This window comes from Leopardus geoffroyi, chromosome B4 (assembly GCF_018350155.1).
Source record: "Leopardus geoffroyi isolate Oge1 chromosome B4, O.geoffroyi_Oge1_pat1.0, whole genome shotgun sequence".
NCBI lineage: Eukaryota > Metazoa > Chordata > Mammalia > Carnivora > Felidae > Leopardus > Leopardus geoffroyi.
In genome coordinates this window covers 76,319,447-76,347,437 of record NC_059341.1, presented here as the reverse complement: position 1 = coordinate 76,347,437, position 27,991 = coordinate 76,319,447, and the positions used below count along the sequence as shown (strand labels likewise).

Sequence of the window (27,991 nt, the reverse complement as noted above, 5' to 3'; positions counted from 1 at the left end):
CCTGCTCTTGAGTCTTCCCATAGGATCTGTACCTCCTGAAGGTATGGGTGTTGGCCCCCACAGTGCCCAGACTTCCAAGAAGCAATGCTTCCTGGAGCAATGAGCCTCTGATATTTGCCTAGCTATTAGCTCCACTCTGTGGGGCCACTGTATTCCTAGTGTCTTCCAGTTAGACTGCTCTGTTCAATATGGGGAAAATATAAAGAGCTCACAAACCCCATGGAAAATTTTAATAGCAAAGTCCTCGGGTCTCTCAAAAAATCATTTGGGATTTGAAAAGAGATTTACTCCTTGTATCACAGGATATGGGAGATCACGTGGGCTGCCTCAATGATGTTGTAAGTGGTTGGAGGTTGCTTGTCACCTGGCTGGGTGGTCGGTGTGGACAACGGCTGGGGTAAGTTGCTTCGATGGTTGACGATAAAGAGTGGGTTGAGCTGGCTCAGCACTTCATCACTCACCGAGATGCCATCCAAGTACTGCTTCAACATCTCTCGCAACTTGCCGTTGATTTCTAACAACTGGGCGCGTCTCTGCTGGAGGCTCAGTTGTTCCAGTTTCACTTTGTTGTACCTTTTCCAGAAATTCTCCATCCCTGTATAGTTCACGATCACCTGGGAGTTGAGTTAAAGGGACAAGGTATGTGGTGGGGCCCATTAGCAAATGTAGCCCAGTGGCCCATCGTCTCCAACCTTGGGTGATGGCCTCTGGGGCCCTAGGAACTTTACCTTTGAGAGCTCCTCAGTAAGCTCCTCTCGGTAAATTTCTTCTATCTCCGCCTGCTCCTTGGGAGTCAATACTGATGAATAGAAAGGTAGCACTTTTTCTTCCTCTGTTTCAAATTTCCTACATATTTCAGCAAGTTTCAGGATCTTTTCACCCTATCGGAAGCATGAAGAGAACTTTTATTAGGAAAGGGGGTGGGGAGGGGAAATAGTGGAGTTGGTTCCCCTGCTTGAACCCAGGGAAGTATTCATCCAAATGTGACATGAGAGTAATAAATACATCTAACAGGCTCTTCACTAGGTGCCAAGCACTATTACAAGTATTTATATACTTGGAATATATACACACATATACACATATGTGTGTGTGTGTGTGTGTGTGTGTGTGTGTGTGTACATAAATATGTGTGTATATATATGTGTGTGTGTGTGTATATATATATATATATATACACATATATATGTATTTTTTTTTTTTTTTTTTGAGAGAGAGAGAGAGAGAGCAAGCAGTGGAGGGCCAGAGGGAGAGGGAAAGAAAGAATCTTAATCAGGTTCCATGCCCAGCATGAGCCCAGTGTGGGGCTCAATCTCCTGACTGTGAGATCATGACGTGAGCCGAAATTAAGAGTCGGACGCTTGACTAACTGAGCCACCCAGGCACCCCTTAATTCATTTAACTTAAAATGTGAGGGGGGGCACCTGGGTGGCTCAGTTGCTTAAGTTTCTGACTTTGGGTCCGGTCATGACCTCGTGGTTCATGGGTTTGAGCCCCACATTGGACTGTCAGCACAGAACCTGCTTTGGACCCCCTGTTCTCCACCCTCCTCTGCCCCTCCCCTGCTTGTGCTCTCTCTGTGTCTCTGTCAAAATAAATAAATAAGCTTTAAAAATAAAATAAGGTAAAATAAAATGTGAGAGGGGAGGAAACATGGAATAAAAAAGGTACTCAGGCAGGAAGCAGGAGAAAGCCCTCTACCTTTCTCAAACCCGTTTCACTTCGCAGGAGCCAAGTTTCTTGGTTTTGTTTTGACTGCCCTTTCCCCTTCGTTACCTTATCAACAATCTTTCTCAGGGCCTTGAGGGTGGCATTACTTTCCAAAGTAAGTTTGACCAAGTTTTCCTGTGATATTTCCCGGGCGTGACTCCTTTGGGCCTTAAGTTTTCGCAGTTGTGCAAGGACCAGCTCCTTGTCCTTACGAATGTACTGGTTCCGGTCTTCATTCTCATGGCTGTGCACCGTGATCTTGCCTCTTAAAATAATTATGGAGTCCTGGAGGAACAGAATAGATTAGAGTAAACTCTTGCCTGGCTGAAGGTCTTCAATGAGACAGGCAAAAGGACCATCTGGGGACTGAAATCCGGGGATATCATCTTTCCCCAGCCAGGGGTCCAGTAGAAATTGGGGGATGAATAGGGGATAACGGAGCAGTGAAAGCAGTGAGTATTTCCAGTTGGCTGCACTAACCTGTAATTTCTGTATTTTTTTCATCTGTGCTTCAATCTCTTTGGAGCTTCTTTCATCTTTCACTTTCAGAGTCTCAAAGGCAATCTTTTGATCCTCTGTGGCATCAGTATAATTCTTGAGTGCATCCTGGAACCTTTTCCACAGATCTTCTACTGTATTCTCCAGGTGCAGTCTTAGAAAATGCTTCTCTTCTAAATTCTAGGAAGTGGTGCCAAAATAGCCAGTGCTTGGAATTACCCTATTAGTGCCCTTTTACTGCCTCCAGCAACCTCATCCTCTTCAACTGTTTGTAACATAGTAGGGTGCAGAGGTCGCCAATGAAAATGCCTACAAAGACCAGGCAGATGTTATAAATATGTGCTGTATGCTAGATGAGGCCTGTGGTGAACCAGAGAGGAAATGCTCCACGGGGGGTTGGGAGTAGTGGCCTATCTGCTCGGCTTCACATGAATGTCCCCATTTGGAAACGTGGCCCAGTGTTACCAGATCTTTTCTCAAGGCAAGCTAAATTTAGGATTTTTATGTGAAACCTTTCAATTTTTAAATGTAGGAAGCTTATTTTAAAATTTACAAGGGGCACCTGGGTGGCTCAGTCAGTTGAGTGTCCGACTTCAGCTCATGTCATGATCTTGTGGCTTGTGGGTCCAAGCCCCGCATCGGGCTCTGTGCTGATAGCTCAGAGCCTGGAGCCTGCTTTGGATTTTGTGTCTCCCTCTCTCTCTGCCCCTCCCTGACTCACACACTGTCTCTCTCTCTCTCTCTCTCTCTCTCAAATAAACATTAAAAAACTTTTTTTTTTTTTTTAATTTACAAAACATTGTGGGGCAAAATAAAAACAAAGAACCCCATGCCCAAACCCAGGTCTGCAGGATAGCTAACTTTGTAGCCTCCAGGATGGTGGAAAGCACTTTGGGGCCAAGGGCAGAACTGGATTCTCCTCCTGGCTGTACCACAAAGCAGCAGCATAACTTTGGTGGGTCATTTTACTTCTTTGGGCCTCAGTTTCTTTCACAGATCACCCCTGTGATTTGTCTGTTGACTGTGTTGATTAGGGGTCTCTACGAGCTCCAGTGGCCTTGAGCATATTTTCTCCCTTCTCTCCCAGCTCTTGCCCAGCTGCTCTCCCTCCATACCTTGTTTTTGAGATCATCCCACATGCTCTGGAACTCCAGCTTACTTTCATACTCAGAATCTATATAGTTCTGCTCCATGGCCATGAAGACATCTTGTAGGTAACGAATCTCTTTTTCATGCTGGTCAATAATTGTCTTCCTGTGGGAGACAAGACACTGTCCTTGCACTGAGGGATAAAGCATATGGACCAATAATGACAACTCAAAGCAGTATGTGATAAAACTGTACAAATAGTATAAATTCCTAGGTAAACAGAGAGAGGGTGGGCCCTATTCTTTTTAGGATCAGAAAGAATGAATAAGACTGTTTTGGTTTTTGAGCAGGCAGTCCATTTATATGATACAACAAGTGAAAAAGTACAAAAGATTTCAGTGAGAAGTCTCCATCCCATCCCTGATCCCTACCAGATGGGTTGGATCTTGATAGCTGAAAGTAGGTGGTGAGGGTGTTACAGATAGGGACCTGGCATGGCTGTAGGGAAGCTAAATCCACAAGCTTAAACACGTGTTAGTTTAGAAGGAACTCAGGAGAGGGGCACCTAGGTGGCTCAGTTGGCTAACTGTCTGACTCTTGATCTCAGCTCAGGTCTTGATCTCAGGGTTGTGAGTTCAAGCCCCACGCTGGGCTCCGCACTGGGGGTGAAACCTACTTAAAAAAAAAAAAAAGAAAAAAAGAAAAAGAAGGGACTCAGGATCTTCTCTGCTGGGGTCATATCATAAGCAAGGTGGGATGCTCCACGGTGCTGACTTATAGATAGCTCCTTGACACAGGCTCTGCATACTCTCCTGGACTCAATCCCTCAGTCCTCTTAGGCCCCCATACCTTTCTGTCTCAAACTCTTTGGTTAGGGCCTCCAGCTCCATGTTGTAACTTTCCTCTAGGAGGTTGAGCCGGCTTCTCTGCAGGGCTAAAAGCTGATCGATGCTGTGCAGGTGGCTGCGCAGGGCATGGGCGTACTGCTCCTCGGCTTCTGACAGGTCCGTGGCTAAAGACTGGGTAGGAAACAGGGAGTTACCATTTTGGCTGAATGGCATCCGTGGGAGAAAATAAAAATGTATTCAGCTGGTCAGCTGGATGGCACGAACGGCATTTTCCCCTAGCTCCTGATGCCAGCTCTTTGGCGCCAAGGGTGCTGTTCTCCCACTCATGAATAGAAAGTAAGAGTGACATCCGGGAACCCCAGGTAGCCTGCCAGTGTCCTAGGGACAACAGACATTTACAGTGAGGCTCCAAGATGTGAGACAGAAGACAAACAAGTAGAACCAAGGGTATCTTATCATACAACATAGCAAAGCAGCTATGGACGACCAATAGGGCCATGTCAAAGGGATTCAGGAGCCCGACAGAAGTGGCTCCCTGTGGCAGAGGACGTCTTCTAAAGATGCGCACAGCAATATCTCCTATCCTACAATCTGCAATGTGACCTTGCCACTCCTCCAGCAGGAGGTATTATCTTCTTCCATCTCCTTGAATTTGGACAGACACCGTCACTACTTGGACCATGAGTACATGGTGGAAATGACACTGCGCCAGTTCCAGGCATAGCCCTTACATGGCCTGGCAGCTTCTGCTTCCTGCCCCTTGGAATGCTTGTTCTTGGGACACTCCCTCCAGGGACCCGGCCATCACGTTGTGAGAAGGGCAGTGCCCGGGAAGGGGCCACGTTAAGGCATTCTGGTCAGCATTTCAGCTGAGCTCCCAGCTGACTCTCTGAATCAACCGCCAGCCACCTTAGACATCCAGCCCAGTCCAGCCTTCAGAAGATTGTAGCCCCAACCGACATCTGACTGAAAACTGTAGGGGAGATACCGAGCAGGAACCACCTGGGTGAACGAAGTCGACGGATCGTGAGAAATAATAAAAGAAATTGTTCTAAGTCACTGATTTAGGAGTGGTTTGTTATGTAGTAATAGATAGCTGGAACACTTCCACTGACGAGAAAGGGGACAGTGTGAGCATCAATAAGGATAAAAACTATGATGAACTGAAAAGATACCAATTATCTTTGATTATGAATTCATAAGCATACTTTAAAAAATGGTTACCTTTGGAGGATACCAGACAACCCATTCCTTTTTTAATTTTTTTAATGGCGTTTAAAGGGCAGAGAAAGAATTAAGCATTTATGCTACCTTTATTATATAAGCGGTACCTCTTGGTCACTGAATGGTAAATGACCGAGGTATCTCTTTATAGAAGTATTCAAGCTAATAAATGAAAAAGGAATGACATTATTAGAAAATCAGCATTTTGTAACCCCCAGTGAATTAAGAGAGAAACAACAAATGCTAACTTCACAAAAAGAGGGGCGCCTGGGTGGCTCAGTCCATCGAGCACCCGACTCTTGATTTTGGCTCAGGTCACGGTTCGTGAGATCGAGCCCTGCGTTGGGCTCTGCACTGACAGTGCAAGTCTGTTTGGGATTCTCTCTCTCTGCCCCTCCGCTCACATGCGCGTGCGCTCTCTCTCTCTCAAATAACCATTTTTAAAAAATCACAAGAAGAGATTACCAGATGCATGTGCTTCCTGGATGGAAGAATACAACACCTCTAAACTAGATCTAATGACAAGATACAGGAAATACAGAAAACAAAGTAACATGTTACACTATAATACAGAATACTATGCAGTTGTTTTTTTATTTTTTAATTTTTTTTTTTAATTTTTTTTTTAACGTTTTATTTATTTTTGAGGCAGAGGGAGACAGAGCATGAACGGGGGAGGGTCAGAGAGAGAGGGAGACACAGAATCTGAAACAGGTCCCAGGCTCTGAGCTGTCAGCACAGAGCCCGATGCGGGGCTCGAACTCACAGACTGTGAGATCATCACCCGAGCTGAAGTCGGACGCTCAACCGACTGAGCCACCCAGGTGCCCCACTATGCAGTTGTTTTAAGAAAAAAGAGAGAGAAGCTCTTTATGGACTAATGTGGAATAGTCCCTGGGATATATTGCTCAGTGAAAAAGGGGCAAAACAGGATGTAGGACTATAATTTGTACAAAAAAAAAAATGTTTACTCGTGGGGCGCCTGGGTGGCTCATTCGGTAAGCATCTGACTTCAGCTCGGGTCACGATCTTGTGGTTCGTGAGTTTGAGCCCCACGCTGGGCTCCGTGCTGACAGCTCAGAGCCTGGAGCCTGCTTCAGATTCTGTGTCTCCCTCTCTCTCTGCCCCTCCCTCCCCCTCTCTCTCTGTCAAAAATAAACATAAAAAAAAAAAAAAGGTTTACTCATGAAATTAAAATGATTAAGGCACTAGGTGGCTGGAAGTCACTGGTGGGAGGGGACTTTTCTCTCTTTCACTTTATCTTTTGAATTTTGAATAATGAGTGAAATGCGTATTCGAAAAAGTAAAACAAATTACAATTAAAGTGAATGAAACACGAAAAGGATTTAGTAAGTGCCCACATGATCCAGGCACCTTGAGCCATGCATTGTAATAAGCTCTATACAAAGCTGGCTCTTACCTTGTATGTTTGGGATGAGAAAGGATCTTATGGAATAGGTGCTGATAATGGAGGCCTCTTCACTCACTCAACAGATGATTACTGAACCTGTCATGTACTGGCACCGTGCTGGAGGCCAAGGATTCAGGGATGAAAAGACATGCATATTGCCCCCAAAGAAGCTCGCAGTCGTGTAGTAGGAAAGGTGTTATATAAACAGAAAATTACAGTGTAACATGGAAATTGCTATGAGGTCGATGATGTACCTGTGACAGTGGGATATAAAAGGCTGAGTGCCTGTGTCTAAGAGCACAGGGGGAGGCTTCACAGGACACATGTCATTTGTATCACTCCTGAAGGAGGAGTGAGAGTTTGCCAGGAAGACCGAAGAGATGGGGAAAAGAGAATTCCAAATAGAGGGAACAGCATGTGCAAAATCACAGGTAAGAAACAAAGAAAGGTACAGGCAGAGGCCAGAACATGTAGGGCTTTGATGTTTTTTTCCCTGGAGTTTGGATTTTTTTCTGTGGAAGAAAGAAGCCACTAAAATTTAAGCAGTGGAGTACCGGGATCGGATTTTTGTTTCAAAAAGATAATCCCGGGGCACCTGGGCAGCTCAGTTGGTTGAGCGTCAGACTTTGGCTCAGGTTATGATCTTGCAGTTCGTGAGTTCGATCCCCACATCAGGTTCACTGCTGTCAGCGCAGAGCCCGCTTCAGATCCTCTGTCCCCCTATCTCTGCCCGTCCCTCACTTGTGCTCTCTTTCCCAAAAATAAATGAACATTAAAAAATAAATAAATAAAAAGATAATCCTGGTAGTTGTGTAGACAGTCACCTGGAGGTGGCTGGGCATGAAAGGCTGGAAGATAGGGGCCTAGTGCAACAGTCCATATGAGAGAAAGTGCCAGGTCTGAACTGCAGCAGGACAGGGGAGAAGGAGAGCAGGATATGGCTTTGAAAAGTACTTCAGCAGCAGATTTATACAAAACTTAGTGAAAGAAGTCAGGGATGGAGGCAAACCCTAGGATGATTCCCGGATTTCTCTGTTGAGTGGTCTGGTGAATGGCAGGGACCACCTGAATAGAGAGTAAGGAAGGCCAGATTGTGGAAAAATTGCTCTGGGCCTGCCCAGGGAAGGGGGAACTCCTTAGTTCAGTTGTGAGGACAATGCAACAGCCAGGAATGGATATCTAGGAATCTTGAATAGAAGGATGTGGAATTCATGAAAGAAATCCAGACTGGTGTTACAGACCAGGAAGTCGCTGACATAAAAGCGGTATTTAAAACCAGGGTGTTGTGTACGACTGTCTAGACCCTAGATACCCGGTTAAAGGGTGAGATGGCCAGACTCAGAAACCTGGGAGATGCTCAAGTTCAGGAGATGGAGAGAGGAAGATAAACTCACCAAGGGAACTGGATGTATATATCCCAGAAGCAGGAGAGAAACCATGAGAAAATGGTGTCATGGAAACCAAAGGGGAGTTTCAAGAAGGAAGGCATGACCAAGAGTATCAGCGCCACAGAGAAGTCAGGTTAAGTGATGACGAAATGATGAACATTGGCCATGATTTGGGCCTGGTAGTCTTTACAAGAGCAGCTTCCTAGGGAAGGATGGAAATCAGATGTGGGATGACGGATAAATGAGAAGTGAAGTGGAGATAGCAGGTGAGGATCACTAACATTTGCACATTTAACATGTGTAGGTTCGGTTATTCAGGAATGACCCTGAAGGTGCGTAATATTAGCAATATGTGATTTACCTAAGTCAAGGACTGTAATCGTTTGCTACAAAGCTGGAAGCTAATTGGTGGAAGGGGGAGCCTGGCCACTGCTCAGCATCCCTAAATGAACCCTGCTGGTTCTCCTCTCAGCAGGTATTTGATAACTCCCAGTAAGTGTCGGAAGAAGTCACGTAAAAAGCCATAAGGTGGGGGCGCCTGGGTGGCTCAGTCAGTTAAGTGTCTGACTTTGGTTCAGGTCATGATCTCGCGGTTCACGAGTTTGAGCCCTGCATGGGCTCTCTGCTGTCAGCACAGAGCCTGCTTCAGATCTTCTGTCCCCCTCTCTCTTCCCCTCCCCACCCTGAAAAATAAATAAACATTTAAAAGAAGGCTATAAGGTATAACTGGTGGGGTGAGGAATTCTAATGTATAATGGTTTTTATAAATCTGGAGACTCCTAATATGTATCGCTTGAAGCTTGCCCAGGCCTACCAATCTTTTTTTCCCCCAAGAGTTAGGCTGTGAAGGGGAGATGTGTGTTTGCAAGAGGGGGCATGCCAGGCTGACAATGTATATTTTGCTCTTATGTGGGATTTCTGTTGTTGTTTTCAGATAGAAAAGTCTAAGTAAGAGTCAGTAAACAGAGGTTAAAAATAGGATAAAAGAAGGGATATAGCAAAATCCCTTAGAAAAAAGGATGGTATGTGGGGCGCCTGGGTGGCTCAGTCGGTTAAATGTCTGATTCTTGATTTTGGCTGAGGTCATGATCGCACGGTTTGTGGGTTCGAGCCCCCTGTGGGGCTCTCTGCTGACAGCATGGAGCCTGCTTGGGACTCTCTCTCCCTCTCCCTCTGCCCCTACCCCACTCGCTCAATGCAGATGTTGTCTTTCTCTCTCTCAAAAATAAAGAAATAAAATTAAAGAGAAAAAAGATGATATGGACTCAACTCAAGAATCGTCCAAGAACATAAGGATGGTTGATTGAGTTGCTTAGAGATCCAGAACTACTCTTACCCATGGGGATCTCAATCTCATCCAAGGCCATTGAACTTGAATCAAAGAGGCCCAACAGAATTCGGTTAAATAAAGCACTGGAGTGGGAATCAAGAAACTCATGTTCTGGTTCCAGCTCTCTCACTGACTAGCTGTGTCACCTTGGGCAAGTCAGTTCCCTTCTCTGGAATTGAGGCTTCTCACATTGAAATGAAGACACGGGGCTAAGTTTAAGTCATTGGGTGATGTCTGCTGTGCCTTACAACTCTAATATTGTATAGTGCTGGTTTTAGGCAGTAGATAACCAAGGAAAATGGCTATGCTGAGGGGGTGGGAAGAGGGATGACAGCCCAGTGTTCTATTTTTCACTTCAGTGAAAACTGGTATTACCAATAGCCGGCTTCATCACGGCCTGCATCTTGTAAGGGCTTTAAGACTGATAAATAAATGGGGGGGCCTGGGTGGCTCAGTCGGTTAAGCAACTGATTCTGGATATCAGCTCAGGTCACGATCTCACAAGGATCATGGTTGGTGAGATGGGGTTCTGGGCTGGGCTCTGCACTGACAGTGAGGAGTCGGCTTGGGATTCTCTCCCCCCCTCTCTCTCCAAATAAATAAAAATTTAAAAAACTGTTAAAATAAAAGATGGACAAATGAATTCAGTAGGCCCATTGTATTAAGAGGTCAGGGCAGCCAGGTTCAAGTGTTTCCTTGGAAAGAGTGCCTACCTTGATGACACTGTCCTTGCAGTCCACCACTCGTTCAAACGTTTGGCTGAGGATCTCAATGTCCTTATGTAGCTCTCTGGTCTTGACTTCCCTAAGGACAGTTCTCCACTGTGTGTTAATCTTGTAAAGGTTCAGAGCACTGTTGTGCTCCTCCTTGGCCAGCTTGTCCTGTGTGAAGGAATAAATACACCCCCAGGAGGTCAGGGCCTAAAGCCCTGTTACAGTAAAATGAACAAGATTACTTTTTAATTAATTAATTAATTAATTAAAAAGGGGCGCCTGGGTGACTCAGTCGGTTAAGCATCTGACTCTTAATTTCGGCTCAGGTCATCTCATGGTTCATGGGTTGGATCCCTGAATAGGGCTCATGGTGGAGCTCGGAACCTGCTTGGGATTCTCTGTCTCCCTCTTGTTCTCTCTGTCCCTCCCCCACTCAACCTCCCTCCCCCCCCCCCACCAAAAATAAATAAACTTTGAAAAAACAAACAAGATCACAGTTTGTCAACCGACACCTTACCCTTTGTCTTTTTCTGAGGGACCAAATTTCCTGATGACTAATACTCAGGGAATTCCCATTCTCGTTTTGGGGATAGTCTGAAGTAAGACAGGAACAGCCTGGTGGCACTTTAGGGAGGGCAAGGGTGAATTTCCTTCAGGTGAAGACATCAAAGCAGGATGTTGTTTGTAATGACATATCTCCGGGGAGTATATCAGAATTTCAGACAAGCTCGGACAGCTAATAGCACCTACTGTCCTGGTCTGGGGCTCAGTTGTGCCATTAACCTCCTTACCATTTGACCCCTCTGTACTTCACAAAGAACTGGTTCCTTCCCCAACAATGTTGCCAGAAATCTAAGTATATTTGGGTCTCAAGGTTTCCGGAGGAGAGTAGGCCAGCATGAAAATAAGGCTGCCGCAACGAGAGGATCAAGGCAACAGGGCTGGTGTAGGGAGTGGGTGGGGTTGGGCAGAGAGTAATGCATGAAGCCATCACCTTCAAGAACTGGCTCAGGAGCCTCTCTTTCTTCTTGGCCATCTCCTCCTCTGCCAGCAACTTCTGCTGAAACAGAAGCAGCTGCTCCTCATCCGACAGGGGCATCTTGGCCTTTTTCCCTTTCTTAGACATAGCTGGGAGGGGGACCGTGTCTAAGCAACGATCCTCGGTCTGCTTTGGAGAGCTTTATAGGAGGTAGGAGGAAAGTACCCCAGGACAGGGCCTTCTGAACTACCCCTGCATGGTAGCGGGGACCTTAGATCTCCGTCTTTCCGCAAGAGAGAGAGCGCCTGGGATCTTGGTGAGGCTGGGATCTGTAGCCAAAAGACGCATATCCGTTTCCTAGCAACGGGGCTGTCACTAAGATGGCGTTGTGAAAGGCTAGGAGTAGGGACCCTGGCTTGGAGCGCCGTCTGCTGGCTGGAGGACCGCGGTCAGTTTTTGAGAGATGGTTGTTTTACTTATCAAAAGCCGTAGCCTCCTCACCGAACGTTTTTAAGCCTTTTAAAACCTTGGGTGGCGGGGGGGGGGGGGGGTTGTTTTTCATAGAATGGCCATATTTTAGCATACAGATAATAACACATTTTGGAGAGAATGTGGAGAGACCCTTGTACATTGCTGGTAGGGATGTAAAACAGTGCAGCCGCGTTGGAAAACGGTTTGGCAATTTCTTAAAATGTTAAACATAAATTTACTGTGTGATCTAGCAATTTCACTCTTACCTATAAATCTAAGAGAAGTGGGAATGTATCCACACAAAGACTTGCACAGAAATGTTCTTAGCAGCAATACTCATAATAACCCAATCGGAAATAACCCAAATGTCCACTGACATGTGAATGATAGACAAAATATGCTCTTTTCATACAATGGAATACTATTCAACAATAAAAATAAACAAATTACGGATGCATACTACCATGTGGATGAACTACAAAAACATGCTCAGTGAAAAGGGGCCAGACATAAGAGACTACATATTGTAAGTTTCCAATTATATGAAATATCCAGAAAAGGCAAAGCTAGAACATCAGAAAGTAGGCTACAAATTGCTTGGAGGAGGGAGAGGGGAGATTAATATTAAATCTGCATGAGAGATCATATTGGGTTGATGAAAATGTTCCGAAATTGACTCATGTAGGGGGTGGCTGGGTGGCTCAGTCAGTTGAGTGCCCAACTCTTGGTTTTAGCTCAGGTCATGATCCCAGGATTGTGGGATCAAGACCCATGATGGGCTCTGTGCTGACTGTGGAGCCTGCTTGAGTGCTCTCTCTTGCCCCATCCACCACCCCGCCCTTGCCCCTTCCCTCTGTGCTCTCTCTCCTTCTCTCTAAAAAAAAACAAAAACAAAAACAAAAAACCTAATTTAAAAAAAATTAAATAACATTGATTTATGTTGGACAACTTGATAAATTTGGTTTAAAAAATCATTGAATTGCTGGGGTGCCTGAGTGGCTCAGTTGGTTAAATGTCTGACTTCTGCTCAGGTCATGATCTCATGGTTTAGGAGTTTGAAACCCCAGGTCGGGCTCTGTGCTGACAGCTCAGAGCCTCAAGCCTGCTTCCAATTCTGTATCTCCATCTCTCTCTGCCTCTCCCCCACTTGTGCTCTGTTTCTCTCAAAAATAAATAAACATTAAAAAATTTTTTTTAATCATTGAATTGTATACTTGAATGGGTGAATTATTTAATATGCAAAATGTGCCTCAATAAAGTTGTTTCAAACGTGAGATATAATGCTTTTATTAGAATTCTCCAGAGAAACAGAATCAATAGGGTGTGTGTGTGTGTGTGTGTGTGTGTGTGTGTGTGTGTACATACATCTGATGTTTCAGTCTGAGTCCAAAGGCCAGAAAAGACCTGTGTTCTAGTTCAGCAGTCAAGCAGGAGGAGTTCCATCTAGCTCAGCCATTTTTTTTTTCTGTTCAGGCCTTCAACTGTTTGGATGAGACCCACCCCCAGTAGAGAGGGCAATCTCCTTTCTTTACACAGTCTACTGATTCAAATGTTAATCTCATCCGGAAATACATACCTTCACAGATATACCCAGAATAATGTTTGACCAAATGTCTGGATATCTTGTGGCTCAGTCAAGTTTACATATAAAATTAAGCATCACAAGTCTACCTATTCTCTATTCACATGTCCTTAAACCATATTTAATCTCCAAGTAAAGATAATAACAAGATATAATCTTTAAATACAATGATATAAGGTCAATACATCTTATGTTACATGATAAGGCGATAGGAAAGAAAACAAAGATATTTTATTCATTTGTATTTTTAAATATTTTTTCTTTTTTTTTTTTAAGTTTATTTATTTTGAGTGAGACAGAGAGAGTGTGAGTGGGGAAGGGGCAGAGAGAGAGGGGAGAGAGAGAATCCCAAGCAGGCTCTGCACACGGTCAGTGTGAAAGCCCAAGCCCAATGCAAGGCTCAAACTCACAAAACCGCAAGATCATGACCTGAGCCAAAACCAAGAATCAGATGCTCAACCAACTGAGTCACCAGGTGCTCCGTATTCTTAAATATTAAAAAAATTTTTTTTAATCTTTATTTATTTTTGAGGGACAGAGAGAGAGCGTGTGAGCGGGGGGGGGGGGGTGGAACAGAGAGAGAGGGAGACACAGAATCTGAAGCAGGCTCCAGGCTCTGAGCTGTCAGCGCAGAGCCCAACGCAGGGCTCGAACCCACAAACCACGAGTTCATGACCTGAGCTGAAGTAGGACGCTTAACTGACTGAGCCATGGCGCCCCATTTTTAAATATTTTTTTAATGCTTACTTATTTATTTTGAGAGAATGAGAGCACACCCACGCAAGCTGGGGAGGGGCAGAGAGAGAGAGGGAGAGAGAGAGAATCCCAAGCAGACTCAATGCTGTCAGTCTGGCCTGATGCGTGTGGCGGCATGGGGGAGGCAGGGGCTGGATCCCACCACTGTGAGATCATGACCCCAGCCAGCCAAAATTAAGAGTTGGAGGCTTAACTGACTGAGCCACCCAGGTGCCCCCAAAGATTTTATTTTTATTTATTTTATTTTATTTTATTTTATTAAAAAAAATTTTTTTAATGTTTATTTCTTTTTGAGACAGAGAGAGAGAGCATGAACGGGGGAGGGGCAGAGAGAGAGGGAGACACAGAATCTGAAACAGGCTCCAGGCTCTGAGCAGTCAGCACAGAGCCCGACGCGGGGCTCGAACTCACAGACCGTGAGATCATGACCTGAGCCGAAGTCGGCTGCTCAACCGACTGAGCCACCCAGGCGCCCCAAGATTTTATTTTTATACACCCATGTATTCATAGCAAAACAGGGAGAAACTGTTATGACAATTACAGTTCTGTAATTACAGAAATTGCATTTCTGTAACTGGTCATGTGGTTGTAGGTGTCAATTTACAGCTATCTTCTTCCACTATCCATTCTGTATTCTGTTTGCCTTCAGCAGGCCCCTCCACTGGTCATTGTTCTCAAACTCTCATTCCTGAAAGGTCTGGGCCATTGGTAGTCCCGCCCGAATTGGGCTGTTATAGTTTTCCACTGACCCAATCGTGGGGCATAGTAATACTAAGAGACACTCTGAGGGATCTCCTGTATCCCAGACATTCTTTTCCTTACCTCCATTGTGGAGCAGTAGTTCAATTTCCCCCTTGGTAGTCAGGATCAGTCCCAGCCAGCACAGTGACTCCCTTCTTTGCTTTTTGATTCAGACGGATAGGAGTCCTAAGTGGCTGGATGACAGTCTCAACTTCCGGTTCAATGGAATCATTATTGTGTCACCTGGTGGAAGTATTCCTCCATTGGAGCTAAGACCTCTAGGCCAGCAGCACATAAGGTTGCAGCAACAAAGGCAAAAAAAATTGTTAGTGGATAATAGGGATTGGTGCCACTCCCATTTCCACCCCTTGATTCCTGGACCTGTGAATCCTGGCTACTGGAGAAATAGCACCATATATTGGGTGCTGATTCAGAGCACTTACAGCCTTCTGGAGAATGTCGCCCCAGCTCTGCAAGGTATTGCCACGTAGCTGGGACTGTAACTGAGTCTTCTGTCAAACCAGCTGCTTCAGGATGGTAGGGAACATGGGAAGACCAGTGAATTCCACCAGCATACCCATTGCCACGCTTCATTTGCTATGAAGCAACTTCCCTGATCAGACGCAATGCTGTGTTGGGAATACCATGACAGTGGATAAGGCAGTCTGTAGGCCTATGAATGATAGTTTTGGTAAGAAACATTGCATGCAGAGAAGGCAAATCTGTATCCAGAGTAAATATTCCAGTAAGAACAGAACACTGCCCCCTCCATGATGGAAGTGGTCCAGTGTAATCAACCCATTCAGCCAAGGGAATGATACTATGTCAGAGGCCCAGTGCTGGTCTTTGCTGCTGGCAGATTGAGCGCTAGGAGATTGCCATAGCCAGGTTGGCCTTAGTGCGTGAAAGTCCATGTTGCCGAGCCTATGCGTAACTTCCTTCCTTGCCACCATGTTCATGAGCCCAATTTGTTCATGAGCCTATTGGGTGATGACAGGAGTGGGTGGGAAAAAACGCTTACTGGTATCCACAGTATGCATCACCCTATCCACTTATTAAAATCTTCTTCTGCTGAGGTTACCCTTGGTAATCATTCACATGAGACACAATATCTTCATGGGGTTTTTTGGGTTTTTGTTTTGTTTTGTTTTATTTTGTTTTTTTGCTCATTTAGAGAAGTCTATCCACATACCTTCTCAAATTTCCTTGTCACCTATTTTCCAGTCGTGTGTCTTCCAAGTCCCTGACGATCCAGCTAAACCTTGGCCATAGCCTGTGTATCAGTGTCTAATCACACATTTGGCCATTTCTCCTTCCAGGCAAAGTGAACAACTAGGTACACTGCTCAAAGTTCTGCCCACTGGGGGGACTTCCCTTCACCATTGTCCTTCAGGGATGGCCCTGAAAGTGGCTGTTCTACTGTAGCTGTTCACTTTTGGGTGGTGCCTGCATATGTGCAGAATCATCTAGAAACCAGGCCTGAGTTTTTTCTGCCTCTGTCAAGTGATCAGAGGGGACTGCACCTGAGGGAAGAGAAAAGGTAGTGGGGAACCATGGCATTTGGGCCACTTCTGCACGTGACTCACTTATGACACCAGGGCCTGTTTGGACCCAGTCGCGTCTATTCCAATTTCACGTGCTGATGGAATGCTGTTTTGCTTGCCCAACATCATGGCTTGGTAGGTCAGACAACACCCGGTTCATGATGGACAGCTCAGGTGGCAAAGTAACTTGGTCCTTTGTTAAGCACTCAGTCCCTACGGAGGCCCAGCAGCAAGCCAAGAGCTGTTTTGAAAAAGAAGAGTAGTTATCCGTGGAGGATGGCAAGGCTTTGCTCCAAAATCCTGAGGGCCTGTGCCGCAGTTCACCTAGAGGGGTCTGACAAAGTCTTTGAACAGCGTCCTTGCCTGACGCTGCTACTTCAAGCACCTGAAATCTACTAGATCACGTGACACAAGTGGCAGAGCGGCTTGCGCGGCAGGCTGGCTGGGGCACAGCCCTCTCCTGTTCTGGGCCCCGTTCAAAATCAGCAGCTTTTCAGGTCACTTGGTAAATGGGCCAGAATAACACAACCAAATGGGGAATATGTTGCCTCCAAAATTCAAAGAGGCCCAGGAAGATGTTGTGCCTCTTTTTAATTATGGAAGGGGCCAGATGCAATAAGCTACCCTTCACCTCAAAGGGCTAGCTCAGCATGCCCTGCACCATTAGACCCCCAGAAATCTCACTGAGCTAGCAGGACCGTGAACTTTGGTCGGATGCATTTACCACCCTCTGACATACCAATGTCTCACCATTAAGTCTACAGTAATTGCTACTTCTTGCTCACTAGAACCAATCCGCATAATGTCCCCAATGTAAAAGACAAGCGTGTGCTATCTTGCGGAAGGGACAGTTGTTAAGCAGAACCTCATGCACTAGTTACCAGTGTTAAGGGAAGGCTCCAGCTACATGGAGGATAGCAAAGATCGTCATAGTGCAGTCAACTGGCAGAAATCCAAACACTTCTGCCCACTGCATCTGGGTGTCAGAGTCAACCAGGAAGACACAATGCAGTCAAGCACTGGATGAAACAACGCTTTATTTGCACAGAGAAGAGATAGAACAAGATCAGCTTCATTCAGCTTTATGGGGCATTGGTCCCCCATGGCCAGCAGGTGCCTCCTGGCAGCCAATGCAGGGCAATTGACCGACATGCACCCCTCTGGTGCACAGTAGAAGGACATCTCCCCCTCACCCATGGAGCCTGAAATAGCCAGGGGCATGCCTGAGAGCTATCGATGCTCACACTTAAGCAGACCAAAGGAGTACACATTGAGCATGAAACATGCAAAGATATTTTCACACAAGGTGATAAGCCCAGTACAGGCTGTGTGGGCTCTTTATCTCTTAGTAAGAAATGTCCCAGGGGCGCCTGGGTGGCTCAGTCAGTTAAGCATCCAACTCTCTCTCTTTTTTCAACGTTTCTTTATTTTTGAGGAAGAAAGAGCAAGGGGGAGAAGGGCAGAGAGAGGGGGACAGAGGATCTGAAGTGGGCTCTGCACTGACAGCAGAGAGCCTGATGCGGGGCTCGAACTCATGAACCATAAGATCATGACTTGAGCCAAAGTTGGACGCTCAACCGGCTGAGCCACCCAGGTGCCCCAAACATCCAACTGTTGATTTCAGCTCAGGTTATGATCTCACAGTTCATGAGTTCGAGCCCCACGTGGGGCTCCTCTGCCTCCCTCTCTCTCTGCCCCTCCCCTGCTCACTCTCTATTTCTCTTTCTCTCAAAATAAGTAAACAAACATTTAAAAAAAGAAAGAGATTCTGGCCCAAGATCCATTCTTATGTGGCCAAACAGGGGTGGAAAGACCGCCGGCATGAGATTGTCTTTTCCGACAAAAGGTGATCAAGATTCTGTGAAGTAAATTATGATATAGGGCTGGAGAGTTGATATACCCCAGAGGTAAGACAGAGAAGGCGCATTGCTGGCCTTGCCAGCTGAAAGCAAATGACTTCTCGTGGTCCTTAATGATAAGGATGGAGAAAAACGCATTTGCCAGATCAACAGCTGCACACCAGGTACCAGTTAAGCTTGTGATAATGCACTGTCCTTCTCCAAGATCCATTTGTCTTCTGCACAAACCAAATGGATGAGTTGAATGTGGTAGGAATGTGGTAGGAATCACCACCCCTGCATCTTTCAAGTCCTTGATGGCACTAATTTCTGCAATCCCTCCAGGGATTGCTTTTAGTTTATGATTTTCCTAGGAAGAGGCAGGTGTAGTCACTTCCACTTGGTCTATCCCTCCACTCCTAGGTCAGGGAACCAGTGTGGGGATTCCGGCAGCCGCTGGGTGCATCTATTCCAGTTACGTAACCAGAACTGGGAAATTAGCCATAAGACGGATTCAAGGGCCCACTGGCCCACGGTGAGACAGACCTGAGCTAAAACTCCGTGATTACCTGACCTCCATAAGCTCCTACTCCGACTGGTGGGCCACAGTGACATTTTGGATCTCCTGGAATTAGTTTCAGTTCACAGCCAGTGGCCAGTAGTCCCTGATGGCTTCCTTTCCCCCAGTGCACAGTTACCCTGATAAAAGGCCATTGGTTTGGGGAGGGAAGGATAGGAGAAAGATTAACCGTATGCATTTTGGGCAGTGTACTCTTCTTTTTTTTAAAAAAATTTTTTTTTAACGTTTTTTATTTATTTTTGAGACAGAGAGAGACAGAGCATGAACAGGGGAGGGGCAGAGAGAGAGAGAGAGACACAGAACTGGAAGCAGGCTCCAGGCTCTGAGCCATCAGCCCAGAGCCCGATGCGGGGCTCGAACTCACGGACCCTGAGATCACGACCTGAGCTGAAGTCGGATGCTCAACCGACTGAGCCACCCAGGCACCCCAGCAATGTACTCTTCTTGAGGGAGGATCCACCTTCCCCTTCATTCAGGGGGTACCGGTCTGTAAACTGGCTCAAGTCTGGAAAGTCTATTTTTATGATTCAGCTTAGAATTTTGTTCTCTTGACCTAGAACTTTTCTGTTTATATGAGAATTTATTAGGCTTCTCATCTATCTCTCTTATATCTCACCATGATCGACTGGCCAATGCAATAATTCTTTGTAAGTCAGACTGTTGTGGGTTTTTTTTTTAAGTTGATTGGTTGATTTGATTTTACTTATTTTTTGTTTTTTGAGAGAGAGCACAAGTGAGCAAGGGGCAGAGAGAGAGAGAGAGAGAGAGAGAGAATCCCATGAGAAGCAGAGAGAGAGGGAGAGAGAGAGAACTGGGGCTCAAGCTCACCCAGAGTAGGCCTTGAGCTCACCAGATGCAGGGCTCAAACTCATGAACCGTGAAACCATAACCTGAGCTCAAGTCAGGTGCTTAACTGACTGAGCCACCCAGGTCCCGATTGATTTTATTTTCAAGTAGTCCGTACACAACCCCAAGATCAAAAGTCGCATGCTTTACCAACTGAGCCAGCCAGGCGGCCCTATTAAATTATTTAGTAATCTCTACACCCAACATGGGGTTTGAACTCACAATCCTGACATCAAGATTTACATGCTTTTCCAACTGAGCCAGCAAAGCACCCCAGGTCAGACTGTTCTAATTTCTGGTTTGACTCTGCTGTTCATTATGGTAACTACTCCCACCTTGCTTTTGGGTGGTTGAGTGCAACCACCTGGCTCCTGCCACCCCAGGATCCAATTACTCCCTTTGCATTTAGTTTTACCAATTCAGAGACTGCAGTGCCCTCCGTAAGGTCTGGTCTTACAGACAGAGAAGAACAATCACAAAGCTCTCCTCACAGGTTGGTTTTTGTTTTTTTGTTTTTTGTTTTCCATCTGAAACCTCCCAGTGTGTGTGAGTAGATCTTAAATGACATCCCAGTTCCCCTAACCCTTTGAATCCCTTCCTCTACCTTAAACCAAGGCAGGTCTGGCATTTCCAACTTGCTCAGTGTGGGTCACCTTTTGGTCCATGTTTCAGGCAACAAATCACACTGTTAAAATCCTGTCTAACCCGCTAGGGTGCAACATTAAATGCAGAAGCTGAGGGGCGCCTGAATGGCTCAGTTGGTTAAGTGTCCTACTCTTGATCTTAGCTCAGGTCTTGATCTCAGGGTGGTGAGTTCACTGGGCCCTGCACGGGGCATGAAGCCTACTTTAAAAAAAAAAAAGAAGGGGCGCCTGGGTGGCGCAGTCGGTTAAGCGTCCGACTTCAGCCAGGTCACGATCTCGCGGTCCGTGAGTTCGAGCCCCGCGTCAGGCTCTGGGCTGATGGCTCAGAGCCTGGAGCCTGTTTCCGATTCTGTGTCTCCCTCTCTCTCTGCCCCTCCCCTGTTCATGCTCTGTCTCTCTCTGTCCCAAAAATAAATAAACGTTGAAAAAAAAAATTAAAAAAAAAAAAAAAAAAAGAAGCAGCAGCAGAATCTGTGCTTAATGAGCTCATATCAACAAGTTCAGCTAGGTCAGATTTTATGTTCCTTCCATCATCATCCCACACCCTTACTATCCATTTCACACATGTTCTCTAAATTTCTGTCAGCTAAGTTAGAACAGCCAAGTAGTTCTTTTGGAGTATAATATACCTCCTCATAGGTCACACTTTGTACCTCACCTTTAGGGGCCTGCTGGGACTTGAGTCTAGTTATAAATCTAAAGCAGAGAGGGGTTGTGGGTGTGGGTCCTGAGGAGGATAGACCTTGTCTTGCATGGCCACTACCTCAGGGGAGGCCATTACTATTTCCTCAGGCAATGCGAGGTTAATTAACTCAGATGGGGGTAGGGAAGCCATCCCCACTCCAACTTTTAAGATCCCATTCCTTCCTAAACCAATGCCCTTGCTTTAACAGCAGACACCCTGTGAGGCTGGGATTTCGACTTGTGTGGTAGTTCAGCAGGATGAGATTCTGGGTTTGAGTTTCAGCAATGTCCACCTGGCAGCTGGAAGACATAGGTCTCTTTGAGGACACACATAAGTACCTTTGAGGTCACTTATGTGGCACTTGAGTTTGGAATTTGAATCTCTAAACTCTTCCTTTTCTTTCCTCATTTCATACAGTAACAATAGGAATAAGAAGCTAATTTCATTGTTCTTGTTAATTTGCCAAAAATGTTAGAGTAGCATATACACAATCACCCACGTCCTTGCTTCTTATAAGTGGCTGATTAAGAATATCCAGGGGCGCCTGGCTGGCTCAGTCGGTTAAGCGTCCAACTTTGGCTCAGGTCATGATCTCACAGTTCTTGAGTTCGAGCCCCGCGTCAGGCTCCGTGCTGATAGCTCAGAGCCTGGAGCCTGCTTCTGATTCTGTGTCTCCCTCTCTCTGCCCCTCTCCCATTTACACTCTCTCTCTGTCTCTCAAAAATAAAATAAACCTTAAAAAAAAAAAAAAAGAACAGCCAAGGTGGGGGCGCCTGAGTGGCTCCGTCGTTAAGCATCTGACTTTGGCTCAGGTCATGATCTCACAGTCGTAAGATCAAGCCCTCAACAGGGCTCCGTGCTAACAGCATAGAGCCTGCTTGGGATTCTCTCTCTCCTTCTTTCTCTGCCCTTTCCCTGCTTGCACAGGACTCTCTCAAAATAAATAAATAAATAAATAAATAAATAGGAATATCCAATGGTGATATTTTGCATATCTCTGTCGCCAGATCATGCCATGGACAATCAGTGCTCTCTCTACTACTGGAAATAGAATTATTAGTGTCTTTATATCTAATCAGATTATAGAGTCAGTTCCAGAAAACCCAGAACCAGTTCAGAAAACTCATCTTTAAAAAAAAAAAAAAAGTTTGTTTATTTATTTTGAGAGAGAGGGAGACAGAGAGACAGAGTGGTAGGGGCGGAGAGAATAGGAGAGCTGAATAGAGAGAGAATAGGAGAATAGGAGAGAGAATAGGAGGTCCCAAGCTGACCTGAGCGGAAATCAAGAATTGGGCGCTTGCTTAACTGACTGAACCACCCAGGTGTCCACCAGAAAACTCATCTTTTTTTTTTTTTTTTTTTTTTTTTTTGAGAGAGAGAGAGAGACAGAGACAGAGCATGAGTGGGGGAGGGGCAGAGAGGGATGGAGACACAGAATCCAAAGCAGGCTCCAGACTCTGAGCTGTCAGCACAGAGCCCAACGTGGGGCTTGGACTCACCATCTGTGAGATCATGACCTGAGGCAAAGTTGGACGCTTAACCAACTGAGCCACCCAGGTGTCCCTCAGTTTTAAAGTTCTGTTTATCTAGGGGCACCTGGGTGGCTCAGTCAGTTAAATGTCCAATTCTTGATTTTTGGCTCAGGTCATGATATCATAGTTCATGGGTTCGAGGCCCAAGTCAGGCTCTACGCTGACGGTGTGGAACTTCCTTGGGATTCTCTCTCTCTCTCTGCCCCCCCCATCTCTCTCTCCCTCCCAATATAAATAAATAAACTTTAAAGTTCTGTTTATCTAGAACCACTCCCAGTACTGACCAAAATCTGTATTAGTCAGGGTTCTCCAGAGAAACAGAACCAATAAGAGATAGATTGATTAGATAGATAGATAGATAGATAGATAGATAGATAGATTTATTATAGGAAATTGACTCACGTGATTATGGAGGCTGAGAAGTCCCAGGATCTGTGGTCAACAAACTGCAGTTTGGTATTGCCTTTAAAAAAAATTTTTTTTTAAATGTTTATTTATTTTTGAGAGAGGGACAGAATGCGAGCAGGGGAGGGGCAGAGAGAGAGGGAGACACAGAATGGGAAGCAGGCTCCAGGCTCTGAGCTGTCAGCACAGAGCCCGACACTGGGCTCGAACTCACGAACTGCGAGATCATGACCTGAGCCGAAGTCGGACACTCAACCAACTGAGCCACCCAGGCACCCCTGGCATTGCCTTTTATTGAAATGTATGTAAGTAAAATCAATAAGCTTGTATTACTTGTATATTACTTCTATTCTGCCAGTGGACATTTCCATTGTTTCCAGTTTAGCGCTATCAGGAAAAATGGGGCAGTGAAAATTCTTGTACTTGTTCCTCGGGGGCATGTGTGCATGTATTTCTATGGGTGTGTACAAGTACCAGTTCACAGACTATGCAATCTTTTTTTTTTTTTTTTAACGTGTATTTATTATTGAGAGAGAGAGACACACACACAGAGCATGAGCAGGGGAGGGGCAGAGAGAGGGGGAGACATAGAATCCGAAGCAGGCTCCAGGCTCTGAGCTGTCAGCACAGAGCCCAACACGGGGCTCGAACTCACGAACTGCTAGATCATGAACCGAGTTGAAGTCGGTCACTCAACCAACTGAGCCGCCCAGGCGCCCCCAGACTATGCAAATCTTAAACTTTATCAGAATAGAACTGAGCTGTTCTCCAAAGCGTCTGTGTTAGTTCACACCCCTACCCGCAGTGTATGAGAACCCTTGTGGCTTCACGTCCTCCCCACCACTTGATATTTTCAGACTTTTTACTTTGAGTGTTGTCAGTGGGTGTGTATTTTCTTGATGATTAATGAAGTCAAACACCCTCTCCAAGGTTTATTTGCCATTTGGGCTTCCTATTTTGTGGTGTATCTATTTGAATTTCTTGCTCATTTTTGTATTAGGTTTTATGTCTTTGTCTTATTGATTTGTGATACTTCATTTTATGGGCTGAGTGTAGGTCGCTTGTCAGTCTATGTGTTCCAGATTTGTTCTCCTACTTTGCAGCTTAACTTTTCACTTTCTTTTCCTTTTTTTTTTTTCATTCAAATGTAATTAACATACCATGTTATATAATAGTTTTGGGTGTACAATATAGTGATTCAACAGTTCTATACATCTCTCAGTGCACTTTCTTTTTTATAAAACTTAATTCACATACTATATTATTAACCCTTTTCCTTTTCGCCTTTTAATTATGTTTTGCTTGTATAACCCATGGAATATTTAAAAAATTTAGTGTAGGCAAATGTGTCAGTCTTCTTCCATAGGCTTACTGTTTCCTTTTGTATACTGTTTAAGATGTCTTTGCCTATTCTAACATCATGAGAATAGTTTCCTGCGTTATTTTCTAGAGGCTTTATTGCTCTGCCTTTACATTTATATCTATGATTCACCTGAAGTTGATTTTTTAATTAAAAAAATTTTAAGGTTTTATTTTTGAGTAATCTCTATGTCCAACATGGGCTTCAAACTCACAACCCTGAAATCAAGAGTCCTATGCTCCACCGACTGAGCCAGCCAGCCACCCCCAGTTGATTTTTGTATATTGTAATGTTATATAAGCCTTGGGGATATTTCCTCACCACTCTTCACTATCCCCTTTGTCATAAACCAAAGGTACATATACATGTGGGTTTGTGTTTCAGTTATTCATTCTATTTTGTTGGCCAGTTTCTCTGTTCTTGTACCAGTATCACATTGTCTTAATCCTTATAGCTTTATTATAAGTCTTTATATATGCTAGACCAAAGACTCACATCTTCTTCTTGAAGAGTGTGTCCGTTATTCTTGGCCCTTTGAATCTCTCTATAAATGTATAAATCAGCTTGTTAGCTTCCGTTCTTAAAAAACCCTGTTGGGATTTTATGGGGGATTGCAGTGAATCTCTAGATAAGTTGGGGGAGAATTGCCATTTTATAATACTGTCTTCCAACCCATGTTCATGGTATATCTCTCCATTTATTTAGGTCTTCTTTAATTTCTCTCTTTTTTTTAAATTTTTTTTTTCAACGTTTATTTATTTTTGGGACAGAGAGAGACAGAGCATGAACGGGGGAGGGGCAGAGAGAGAGGGAGACAGAATCGGAAACAGGCTCCAGGCTCTGAGCCATCAGCCCAGAGCCTGACGCGGGGCTCGAACTCACGGACCGCGAGATCGTGACCTGGCTGAAGTCGGACGCTTAACCGACTGCGCCACCCAGGCGCCCCTCAACAACTTTTAAATATGTAATATGGTATTAATTATAGTCATCATGCTGTACATTACATCCCCAGAACTTACTTAGAACTTGGAAATATGTATCTTTTGACCTTCTTTGGCCTGATAATCTCTGCCCCTCCCCCGTTCATGCTCTGTCTCTCTCTGTCCCAAAAATAAATAAACGTTGGTTTAAAAAAAAAAAAAAAAAAAAAAAAATTTTATTCAGCGGCACCTGGGTGGCTCAGTAGGTTAAGTGTCCGACTTCAGCTCAGGTCATGATCTCACGGCTCGTGAGTTCGAGCCCCGTGTCAGGCTCTGTGCTGACAGCTTGGAGCCTGGAGCCTGCTTCGGATTCTGTGTCTCCCTCTCTCTCTGTTCCTCCCCTGCTCTCACTCTGTCTCTCTCTTTCAAAAATAAATAAAGATTAAAAAAATTTTTTAAGGTTATTCATTTATTTTTGAGAGAGTGTGTGCACACGCGTTCATTCGTGTGCAAACAGGGGACGGGCAGAGAGAGAGGGAGAGAGAGAGAATCCCAAGCACGCTCTGTACTGTCAGCACAGAGCCCAATGCAGGGCTTGATCCCACAACCTTGAGATCATGACCTGAGCTGAAATCAAGAGTCAGATGTTTAACTGGCTGAGCCACCCAGGTGCCCCTAATCTCCCTTAATATGATATAGGTTTCCTATTAGAGGTATTCAACATATTTTGTTAGTATTATTCTTAGATATTTTTTTTATTCAAATGTGAACGGTATAGGGGCGCCTGGGTGGTGCAGTCGGTTAAGCGTCCGACTTCAGCCAGGTCACGATCTCGCGGTCCGTGAGTTCGAGCCCCGCGTCGGGCTCTGGGCTGATGGCTCAGAGCCTGGAGCCTGCTTCCGATTCTGTGTCTCCCTCTCTCTCTGCCCCTCCCCCGTTCATGCTCTGTCTCTCTCTGTCCCAAAATAAATAAACGTTGAAAAAAAAAATTTAAAAAAAAAACAAATGTGAACGGTATATTTTATAACTTACTTTTTCTGCTTGTTGCTGACATATTGATTTACATGAAACATTTATTTTTGAAAATCGATCTTGTATTTTGCAATATTGCTTAACTGCCCTCTTAATTCTTATAATTTATTTACAGATTTCTCTCGATTTTCTGTATCACAATTATATCATTTGTGAATAATGACAAGTTTATTTCTTCTTTTCCTTGAATCCTTTGTTCCTTTTCCCCCCCTCTCCTGCATTAGTTAAGACCTCCAGGACAATGTTAAACAAAATTGAATAGAAAAATAATAGGGAGCATTTTGTTGTTGATCTCAAAGGGAAAAGTTTCAGCATTTCACTGCTAAGTGTGTGTGATGTTTAGTCATGGGGATTTTTGAAGTTATTCTGTATCAAATTAAGAAAGTTTTCACTAATTCCTTAGTTTATTAGGTTTGACTGTTTTATTTTTTTTTAAGTTTATTTATTTTGAGAGAGAGAGAGATTGTGTGCGCATGTGTATGCACAGACATGCACAGGGGAGGAGCAGAGAGAGGGTGAGAGAGAGAATCCCAAGCAGGCCCCGTGCTGTCAGTGCAAAGCCCTTCCCGGGGCTCCATCTCATGAACTGACCTGAGCCGAAACCAAGAGTCAGATGCTTAACTGACTGAGTGCCCCTAGATTTGACTGTTTTAAATCATGATTGGATGTTGAATTTTACCCAACACTTTTCTGCCTCTATTGCTCTGCACTGTCCCCTTTGTCACAAATCGAGTGTCCATATATGTGGACAAAATTATTTCATTTTTCTCAATGTTTGGTGCATACAGTGAACTACACTGCTTTTCAGATGTTAAAATAACTTAATCTTTTGCTGAGGTGAACATCATGATAAATCATCCTTTTTGTAAATGGTTAGATAGTATTTGTTTATAGTCTAGACTTTGCTTCTAGAACTTTGCATCTGTGATCATGAATCTAATTTCCCTGTCTTAAAATGTCTTTATCAGTTTTGGTATCTAGGTTATGCTTGCCTTATAAAATGAGTTGGAGGAAGTAGCCTTTCTCTCTATTATTTGGAGGAATTTGTATTCAATTGGCATTATTTTTTCCTTAAATATGTGGTGGACTTCCTTAGGGCCACCTCTGGGCCTGGTATTTGATTTGTGGGAATTTAAAAAATATGGGCTTTATTGAGATGTAATTCACATGCCGTACAATTCCACCACTTCAAAGTGTGCGATTCGAATGGTTTTTAGTACATTCACAGAGTTGTGCAATCATCACCACAATCAATTTTGGAACATTTTCACCAGCCCCAAAAGAACCCCAAACCATTAGCAGTCACTCCCCTTCTGTGGGAATGTTTTAAATTACAGATTCAATTGAGACTTTTCTGCCTCCTTCATGGTCAAACTCAATGCCTACACTTCAGGATTAGCTCTTCCCTGAGACTCCTGCTCCAGGATCGATGTCACTGAACAATGAGATACTGACTTTCCGTGGCGCAGTGCTGGGCACAGAGGTACACAGAAGGGAGATGAATGAATAGGGCAGAGCGCTCAGGCTTTACAGAACCCTGAGTTTTAGCATCAGGTGAGAGCTGAGCCTTTGGACAGGCTTAAACTCTGAATCTGCATCTTTGTCTGCCAAGTGGGGAGGCTAATCTCTATTTTTCAGGACTGAGGTGGGACAACTGAGAGAACGTGTGTAAAAGCACTTTGCAAACTGTAAAGTATTAGGGTATTATTACTGAAGGGCTGCCAGTTTAGCTAGAGAGACACAAATGACAAGTCCCGATACGTGTGCAATGCCAGCATGTACAACAATAACAATATTTTTGAGTACTCACCATGTGCTGAGCACTGTTTTGTGTGTTGTATATGCGTCCCCGCATCGGATTCTTG

At 44.7% G+C, this 27,991-nt stretch overlaps 1 protein-coding gene across 2 annotated transcripts; it reads right to left on the bottom strand.

The window, feature by feature from the left end:
- Positions 1-215: 215 nt before the first annotated feature.
- Positions 216-27,991, bottom strand: CCDC65 (coiled-coil domain containing 65). Of its 2 annotated transcripts, XM_045463140.1 has the most exons (9): positions 27,937-27,991; positions 22,812-22,872; positions 10,212-10,379; positions 4,147-4,316; positions 3,324-3,462; positions 2,191-2,388; positions 1,777-1,995; positions 729-881; positions 216-614 (listed from the first exon to the last, which is right to left on the bottom strand). In XM_045463140.1, exons 4-9 carry the CDS (start codon positions 4,185-4,187, stop codon positions 297-299), a joined length of 1,068 nt encoding a protein of 355 aa, XP_045319096.1. In that variant the 5' UTR covers positions 4,188-4,316; positions 10,212-10,379; positions 22,812-22,872; positions 27,937-27,991; the 3' UTR covers positions 216-296. The 2 variants fall into 2 exon arrangements, with proteins under 2 accessions (XP_045319096.1, XP_045319095.1); XM_045463139.1 differs by lacking the exons at positions 22,812-22,872; positions 27,937-27,991 and adding an exon at positions 11,206-11,559.